Source organism: Aythya marila (genome assembly GCF_965140915.1).
Source record: "Aythya marila genome assembly, chromosome: 2".
Taxonomy (NCBI): domain Eukaryota; kingdom Metazoa; phylum Chordata; class Aves; order Anseriformes; family Anatidae; genus Aythya; species Aythya marila.
This window is the reverse complement of record NC_139043.1, coordinates 117,081,925-117,091,473: the sequence shown is the minus strand read 5'-3', so window position 1 is coordinate 117,091,473 and position 9,549 is coordinate 117,081,925. Positions and strand designations below refer to the sequence as shown.

At 41.8% G+C, this 9,549-nt stretch overlaps 1 protein-coding gene across 4 annotated transcripts in view; it reads right to left on the bottom strand.

The window, feature by feature from the left end:
• Positions 1 to 98: 98 nt before the first annotated feature.
• Positions 99 to 9,549, bottom strand: part of LYN (LYN proto-oncogene, Src family tyrosine kinase) — a 51,593-nt gene continuing 42,142 nt past the window's right edge. For all 4 annotated transcript variants that reach the window (XM_082754271.1, XM_082754273.1, XM_082754274.1 and 1 more), the window contains exons 11-13: positions 8,624 to 8,777; positions 6,405 to 6,536; positions 99 to 1,703 (exon numbers count right to left, since the gene is read on the bottom strand). In XM_082754271.1, the coding sequence (XP_082610397.1) occupies positions 1,501 to 1,703; positions 6,405 to 6,536; positions 8,624 to 8,777 (489 nt within the window). In that variant the 3' untranslated portion in view covers positions 99 to 1,500. The remainder of the gene's footprint in view (positions 1,704 to 6,404; positions 6,537 to 8,623; positions 8,778 to 9,549) is intronic.

Sequence of the window (9,549 nt, the reverse complement as noted above, 5' to 3'; positions counted from 1 at the left end):
CTGAGTGGTAATAAGCAGAGGCTCTTATCTTCCATGTGCAGCTACTGCTATGGACAGATTATGAGGCATTTTTCCCCAAATTACTGCTGTACGACTCATTTCAGACTAAGCGTTTATTAAAATTAAAAATCACCATACAATAGAAACAATATTTACATATTTATCTGATAGTCTGCTTAACCAGCATAGTTTGGCTGAAGGAGGCCAATGGAAAACAAAAGCAATGATTGTTTATGCTGCTGAACGTTAGCTGCAGGCACACCAAAGCAAAGTACCACTTGCCTAAATAGTTGGGGTGAGAGGTGGCAAAGATGTGCTGGGTTTCAGTGGTAGGAACAGTGTCACCAAGGAAAAAAGCCCACTTATACTGTAGTTGCATTGTAATTGCACTAGCTCAGCTGTTTTGGTAACTCATTCGGGTAGAACGATTTGATATAGAGCTTAGCAAACTGCATTTCGTTTTTATGAATTACAGATTTAGATACTGAGCAACGACGTTATAGTGTTACTGCCATATAACTGAATATCCTACTGCATATTTCCACAAATTGGTTTCGACTGTGCTAGAGCTAGTTTTAGCTTTAAAACAGCTTTTAGGTTAGTCGATTAAAGCAGCAAAAATACAAGGAATACTCGAATAATCACAGACCATTAGAAATTACGATTAAAATATTTTCACGGGTAAGATTCTCAGTGACTGCAATAAAAGTATGAACTTCCTTCAAATTCCTGTGCTTTCCCCTTGATGATGACTTTGGCCTTGTGGGAAACCGAAGGTGGGACACAGAGCTGGATATGCTGCTGCTTCTGCTGTCATGTATGCGCTTCTGCATCTGAGAGGGCTGTTGCGTTGCTTTGAAAATTATTTTAAACTTAATACGAGTGACAGAGCAGTAAAACAGAATCATCTTCAATGTAAAGAATTACATACATAACCCTTCCTTAAAGGAAATCATGACAACATTTAGAAAGTCTTACAAGAGGTGCCAGTACTCCCACTGCGACTGCGAAATAACAAGGATACAAAAATAATTTTCACACTGCTGCATTTCAAAAAAGGTGATTTAAGAGCAACACCATGTCTTAAATCTGTAAGGTCTCCTTCATGCCTTTTTCTTTCGAAGACAGCTGTTCATGCATCCCTTTTATAAAGGCCTCCTTGTAATGTATTCCATGACTGATCCTGAGAAGGATTTGTCAGACTGTACAGGTGCATGGTCGCTTTCCTTTTGCCTCCCTTCCCACCCCAAAAAACTGACTCGGTTTGGTATGTTTCTGCAGCTGCAAAACACAGAGCTCTTAAGAGAACTTCAACCTCTAGAGGAATTCTTTTAACCAAAGAAAAGCGTGATTATTTCGCTGCAGAATTTGTCTTTCCGTCAGCATCTCAGCTTCCACACTTGGTTAAGACATCCAAGCTCAGAGAGTAATTGGTTACAGCAGTCTGTCCAGGTAAGTCTGTGACAATGCTCCATGTCAGCAGGAAAAGTGTTCTTTGTTCTACGGCTGCTGTTGGTACTGCCCTTCTGTTGCTGTGTAGAAGTCATCGAGCACGCTCTGTAGATAATCAAACGTCGGTCTCTCTTCTGCCTTGTCTTTCCAGCACGTTTTCATGATGTCGTAAAGCTCAGCTGGACAGGTTTCCATACGTGGCATCCGGTACCCACGCTGGAGAGCAACCATCACATCTGAATTGCTCATACCTTTAATAATAATAATAATAATAAAGGTTTCAATGAATAGATCTCTTAACTCCTTAAGAAACTATTTGACTTGCTTCTGTTCCCCGAATCCCTCCTGTTTTTCCTGCTTTCAGAGGCGGTGAGATCCACAGCCAAAATCCCACCCTGGCCAACTGTGTCACTCTTCCCTCTTTGTCTCTGGCTGCAGAGCTTCAAACCTGCTTGTTCCACACCGATGGAGAGCAGCACGCCTGCTTCACCACACTGCTGGTGCCCCACGCCCACGCACCCTTCAGTGTAGTTACACACTCAGATTTTTCTCCTATATCAACTATTGCGCATCTGCTGCTGATTGCAAGATAGTGGACATCACTGACACTGTTACATGCAACAGGCAATTTCCTCTCCCTCTTGCTCATGCTATTCCTGTTGTGCAAAACCATCTCATCAGCTGAGATGAGCTTTGCTTTTTTTCCCCGTTGTTGCTCTCTTTCTGAGAAAAAGAACAGTAACAACCAGCAGCGCATCACGAGCCTCACGTGCCTCTCTCACGGACCAGCCCCAGACTGCACCCTCCTCTTTTTTTGATCTTCTTCTTTTCCTCTTTTATATCCTTGAGAGCTGGGTTCACAGAAGGGTTGCAACACCTGCTCTCAGAAGGCAGCCCTGCATGCGAGGTCAGCTATGCCAGGGCCAACAAGAAAACCACTTCCTACCCCAAAGCCTGCCTTTCAGCTTGCCCCTTCCTCTGCACATCTTACACAACTCGATGGGCTAACTATGCCAGCTTTACCTTCTCCCAAGCCAGTCTCTAAGCTTTTTGTACCTCAGACAGGGCATGCAGGAAGCACCTGCATTTCAGCCCGGACACTTGCCATCAATGAGGACTTTATCTCTACCCAGAAGGGTATCCTGACCCCACAGCTGCTGGCTGCTCCTCTGAATAAGTTCCCCAAATGGTGCAGCTCTGCCTAAGACTACCATGTGGTGTGTTTTGATTTTTTTAACCTCTGGGTAGGTGAGTGTGTGATGTGCACTGCTCTGACCGACGCCGAGGCTTGCAGCAGAGGTGCAGGTGTGCTGCTGCCCTGGGAACGCGGTGACCGTGCAGCTCCGCCGCTGCAGAGCACCACACGCATTGCCGGAGCTCCGAGGCTATGATTTAAGCCACTTGGCGGCTAAGGACACATTTGAATCACAACCAAATGACAAATTAATTCAGTATAACTCCTTTGATTATTCAGGATGACTTGAATTAAAGGGATTTTCCTTAATACACATGGAAGTTCTGCCAATCACAATATGCACACCGTAAGACCACGCCAATTTTTCCTCATTTAGAAGAGCAGGCACCACTACAACAGAACATAGTGGATCCTTGGATCCTCTTTCCCTTCATTTCAAAGGGAGAGGTTAATTCTAAGATCTGTGCAGGGTAGGATTAATTTCCCCAAATAATTTGACATTAACTACAGGACACTGCTCCAAATTCCCAAAGGCTGGAATTCCTTCAGTTCAAGCCTTTTGGCTTTAACCTCTAGAAAAACCATCAGCCATGAAATCTGGGTCTGAATCAGAGCAGTTACTTTGGGCCCATCTTTTGTATTTTCAAAGTTTTGCTTTGGAAGGAGTGAAGTTTTCCTAGCACTGCACATGCTATAGCAAAAGAGTATTTTGAAGGTAGCAGTGGAATAGGATGTTTTCACAGAAGAAGGAATTACTGCTATATAAAGTAAAGCCAAAATAAATATAGAAAGAAAGCCAATGAAGTATTTTTACAAGGAACAATGATCTGACTGCTTGGGTTTAAGTACTTTATAGGCTTGTGCTTAGATCTAGTGTCTTTAGGATTGTTACTGTATTCTGAATGCTGCACACTGTGTTTCAGCTAACTTGCAGAAAAAATATCTGTTAAATAACCATTTAAGTTCATAAGACCAAAATGAAGAGCCTTTTATCAGTATTGCATACTAGGTACAGCATCATGAACATCCTTATGTATTTAAAAAAAAAAAACACAGAGGTTTATCTGTCTACCCAACACATGATGTAGTACCCTCAGAATAGCTACTTGTTTAACTTCTCCACGTTATTTTTTTTCTTTCAGCTAGAGAGTCACCTGTTTCACCAAAACTATGTCCTAGTCAGTAAAAGACATCCCACATACATATTTGTTACACCTTATATGCTAGCAAAGTACTAACTCTAAAGATTTGGTACGTGTGTTAATTTACATTGTGGTACCTGTTAAGGTTCACAGATAAAAGATTTCCTTATGTTACAGCCCGGGAAATGATGTAAGCACAGCAATGTGAAGGAAAAATCCCAGTGTACCGAAAGTGACACATGTTGTGAAGAACAGCTGATATAACTGGAATGCAAACATGGCTCGTTCCAATAAATTACATATTGTGTAATCACCTGGAAATTAGGTTTTTACAACCAATTCGACCTACTTGCCTACAGAATCAGACACTTGTTTCGTATTTCAGAGGTAGTTCCTGAAACTGTAGTCCCACTAATTGCTTTGAATTTCTCAGGAAGAGAAACAGCTGTTGGAATTTAGGAACAAAGATCACAGAAGTTCCAAGTTTCTTGGCTGGAAATGCTTCCTACCAAGCTGCCTGCCTAGATTTTCTTTGCTAGCATTAACTACTTGTCAGCTACAACTCAAACCGTTTTGTATGCAGCTTTATGCTGAAAGCTTACTAGATGCTGAAGCTGGTTAATACCTGAAAATAATATTTTGAAGTGTTCCCATTAGAACCGAAAAATCAATTTACTGTTTCTACTCCAGCGGCTGCTACTCACATCCTATCACTGGGCTATTCTTGCCACGCTGGGGTAATTTGCCCAAACCTGTCACATTTCTTCATGTGAAGTAAATTGGTCATCCACTTATTTTGCTGTCCTGCTGGTTCTCCAGTATCAGCTTTCTGCCTATTAGGCTACTTCAGTTTAGACTTTTATTTAAAATAGACATACATCCCTCTTGCAGTTGAATGCAAACTATTACAAGCAGTATGCAGTATGTGTTTTATGGAGGTAAAGAGATAGCAGACTTAGCTGCAGAATTAAGTATTGGTTGGGGTTTTGTATTTTTGTAGTGCTGGTTTCTGGGTGAGTTTGTAGGTCTGCTCGGGGAACGACAATTTTCGAGGCATCCAGAAATAACCTTGTGGGGCCACCTCAGCACGGACTAGTGTCTGGATGCACGGGCATGTGCTAATGGGAAATAAAGTCTTGCAACTGTGGGAAGAGCCATGAATTACCCTGCTGCTGACAGCTTCCATCTGATCTTTCCTTGGGGACCTGAGCAGCTTTTTTAGACTAAGACTGGGAGGACCAGCTACTCAGTCACATATTTTATAGCCCTTACCTAAAAAATGTTTAAACATTTAGCTATGCAAGCAGCCCTATCACCTCCTGAAGTTTAAGGGGGCTGCTCTTGAGCTTAAGTGCTTCCCTGGACTGGAGCCTTGAGGAGAGATAAGAACGTCTGCTTTGGCTCTGCCTCCTGCACGGAAAGGTGATGTGTTCTTCCCTCATATAACATCAAGCTGGCTGCCATCAACCTTTCCCCAGCTGCTTGAGCCCCATTGGAAGTCCGGTCTCCTGTTCCCACAGGTGTTAAGCCTACTGTCACGGCAGGGTTTGGGACTCAGGTCACTCGGTTGTGTCACTTCGACATCCCTGTTGTTTCAGGATGCAGTTTCAGCTGCTCATGAAGTGGTGGTGAAAATGGTTTCACCATTTAAACAGCAAGAGCTGCTGCACTGGAAGTGCTGGGAAAGCATTGCTTGAATATATAACAACTGCTCTCCCTTTCCTGCCTGTAAACTGCCAGATCCAAAGGCTTTATCTCAGGAGTTACTCCGTCTGTTAAATGGAGGTGAGCAGGCCAGGTGAATACAGCTGCACTTTCTCCATTCACCCACAAGATAAGAGAATTTAGGTTAATTTTCCACAACCTCAGCAAGCTTATGTGAATGCACCCTGCTGCCCTGAGTTAATCAGCTATGCCCGAGACGTGACGGTTTTATACACACAAATATCTTTTATACGAGCTATTTCTATGCATTGGAAACATCACTATGTATTTTGTCTAACAAAAAGAAAAAGGAAGCATGAAGCACATCACCATTTCACAGCTACCTTTATAGCCACTATTGATGTACTCCCCTGTGGTCTCGTATCTGAACCATGGGAACAAAGAGAAACTATGCCAAGTGGTACAGCAGCACTGCTTTAGGCTCTGTTTCTTGTTTGTTCAGATTAGCTCGTGACGACAAAGTATTAGTGCCTGCTTGCTTGTGAAAACACACTTTAGTACTTTCACATATTATGGTATTAAAAAAAAGAAGCCAGTAGCTTACACAGTACCATTGAAACTTGTACTGTGTCCTCCCCATGACAGTGCTTTAGCCTGTGAAGTGGAGATCTCTGGCAATTACAACTATTCAGCTGTAAATTCTTTTAAATATATAAAAATGAGTCCTCATTCATGGTGCTGTTAGTCCATTTACTAAAATTTATCCCCACGAGGCACATGGCTTACACATAGGGTGATGGTAGCTTTTCAAACACTACCATTACCTGCAAGACATTTCCCAAATCACCGGTTTTGCTACTGTCAGATGCCAGCTCTTTCCCTGGGTAATTTCTTTGCCTTTTAACACTGCAGCATAAATACAGAGCAATGGTATAATCATGTGTCCATACCTGGATAAGGAATCTTTCCATATGTGACGATTTCATACAGGAGAATCCCAAATGACCACACGTCAGACTTAATAGTGAAAGATCCATAGTTAATTGCCTCCGGTGCTGTCCATTTAATAGGGAATTTTGCACCTAAAAGACAAAACAGTCTCAATCAGTCAAAGGCAAATTTAAACACTATATCAAGACACTGGAAGGATTTAAGAGACTTGTCTATGGTATTCCTAGAACAGCAAAGTTACCAGCAACTCCTTCTATCCAGGAATTACCAGAAGGGAAGTGCTGGAAGACACATGTTGCCATGCTGCACGTCCTGCATTAAAGGTGCAAATGAAATGCTGAAAGTTACATAGCACCATAGCCTCTCGGGTATTGTGATCTTTTGCTAAAATGGCAGTAAACATTTTACCTTCTACCAGTGGTCAGGGAAAAATCCTACAAATCCTGTTTGTTGGGCTTTAACCTGGCAGGAGCTCAGCACCACATTCACTCCCCCCCAACCCCGAGCAGGATGGGGGAGAGAATCAGGGTGAAATTAAAATAAAATTCCAAGCCAGACCATGAGCAGCACAACTCCCCCCTTTTTATCATTCCTTATGATGCCCCATGGAATGGGACATCCCTTTTGCCAGCCTGGGCCAGCTGCCCTGGCTGTGTTCCCTCCCAGCTCCTGGTGCACCCCCAGCCTCCTTGCTGGCAGGGCAGCACCAGGAGCTGGAAAGGCTTTGGTTCTATGTAAGCACTGCTCTGAAACAGCTAAGACATCAGTGTGTTATCAGCATTATTCTCATCCTAAATCCAAAACACAGCACCACGCCAGCTACCAGGAAGAAAATTATCTCTATTCCAGCTGAAACCAGGAAACCATCATCTGGAACTTCACAAGACTTAGCTAACTTCTACCATTTTAAAGAAAGTCCATCTAACTTCAACATGCACTTTAACGTACGCCACACTCAGTTATTTCTAAACAGCCATAGATGCAAAAGGAGTAGCAAGTCATATATTAATATATGTCTTTCGTGTCTAAATAACTGATTCCAAAAAAATCCCATATAAATGCAAACTCCATCTAGTTAGAAAAGAAGCAGCCATTGCTGGGGAATATTACTTTAGCTCTTCAGGCAAAGAAGAGTAATGCAAACAGATCCTGGTTATGCCCTTTCTACCCTGCTCTGTCATGCTGGCACAAAATACCGGGTAAGCTAGATAACTACTGAATGCCAGGAAACTGATCAAAGAAACCCAGCATAAGGAATTTATTGCATGAAAGGATCGTTTAATCAATACACAATGTCCAGAGCTGGCTAAAAAAACACAGGTATGGGTTCTGTTCCTCTGAAAGCTGCTTAATCATGCCCTTCCCTCTGAGCTCCCATTGAATTAGTCACTGGTTACCTAGTGACTTCTGAGTAGCCCTTTAATCGTCTCCCTTTAATCTCAACTGAACAACGCATTGTTCTCTTTCTTCCGCATACCTTGGTTCTTAAACTCTCATCCTACATTACCACAGTTTCCACCCAGCCAGTGTGAAAACATGAGGTAGTGTCCTTAAAATGAGAGCAGGACAGCCAGCCAACAGGCACGCTCAGAGAAGCTTTAGGGCATTTACTCTAATGCAGTTTGTGCATGGGAACATTAAAAAAAAACACAGAACTTTTCACTACAGCTAATAGACTACGCCCTTCTTAAAACAACCTGTGACGATATTAGCAAAACACATATGGCAAAATACAGACAAATCTTTAATAGCATGCTTTCCTCTCTCACCAGTCCTGCCCCTGCTGCAGCATTACCTCCTGGCCGTGTGCTGAACAGGGGACAAAAAAGGAGGCAGCCTTTGAGCGTCCCTATGCACAGGAGTGATGCTGCCGACCACACAAATCAATGCTGCAGCTCCTAAAGCAGCTCCAAAAGATAACCAGTTTTGCAAAAGTTTCCCCCAAAAACTACAACTACCAGGGCTGCTTCCTTTCTGTAAGGGAAGGAAGGTGCATGTGGCACTTAGGATGTGAACAGAAAATAATTTTCATAATTTCTCAGCATTTAATTCAGTGGGATGGAAGCTGCAGGTCATTTTAAAAGTTGTTGGCATTAGAATGCTAGTTAGTTTTTATGGCATTTTCTGTCCTTGGTGATCATATTAATTTTAAATACAGCCTCAATGCCTCCCAGAGACTGAATTTTTAAAGACAAAACAAAACAACAAAAGAACATACCTTCTCTTGCTGTATATTCATTGTCTTCAATAACTCTAGCTAGTCCAAAATCAGCAATTTTGCACATCAGTAAGTCCGAAACCAGAACATTAGCTGCTCTCAAGTCTCGATGGATGTAATTTTTCCTTTCTATGTATGCCATTCCTTCTGCAATCTGTAACAAACGAAACAACTGTTTTGGTATTTCAGCACAATACAATGCCATTGGCAGGCCAGGCCTCTCTGTTCTTTCAATGTACCAGCAAAGTCATGTTCACTGATTCATTAACAGCAACTTCGGAGCATTTTGTATGTGGAAATTAGGAGAGGTTGACTGCCATGCAAAATTTACATGTAGATCCAGTCCTGCAAAATGGTACTTACAGTGGCAGCTTCAAAAGAATAGTTTGGATGAATAACAGCCAGTAGGATAAGATACCCAAATCAAAAATTTAAATGAAATGTTCATAAGGTTTCTACTACAATATTCTCTTTCCTAATTTACTAACCAATTTATTTTTAAAATAATAAGAAAATGGAAGAAATTAGTAAGTTAAATGAGAGACATGTTCTTTTAAGTTTCATTAAGCAACAATGCAGAAAGTTTTTTAAAAGAAAAGGAGACAAAACAAAAGCAAACAAGCAAACAAACAAAAAACCCACCAGCTTTCTAATTACCTGAAATTGCCTGGGAAATTACTAAGACAGGTCAAATAACTTTATGTACATTTTCACCTCCGACAACATCTACCTGCTCATACATGAGGAGCATTTGGCAACAGCAAGTAGTCAGATACTATCACAAGTAAATTTAACTCGCATTTCAGCAACCAAAATTAATTTCCAAATCAAATTGAAGGTGATTAATGCTCTCAAAATACACACTGGGGATGATTACCTCAGCATTTGTCCAGACTGCCCTATTTCCCACCCAAAGAAAAACATAC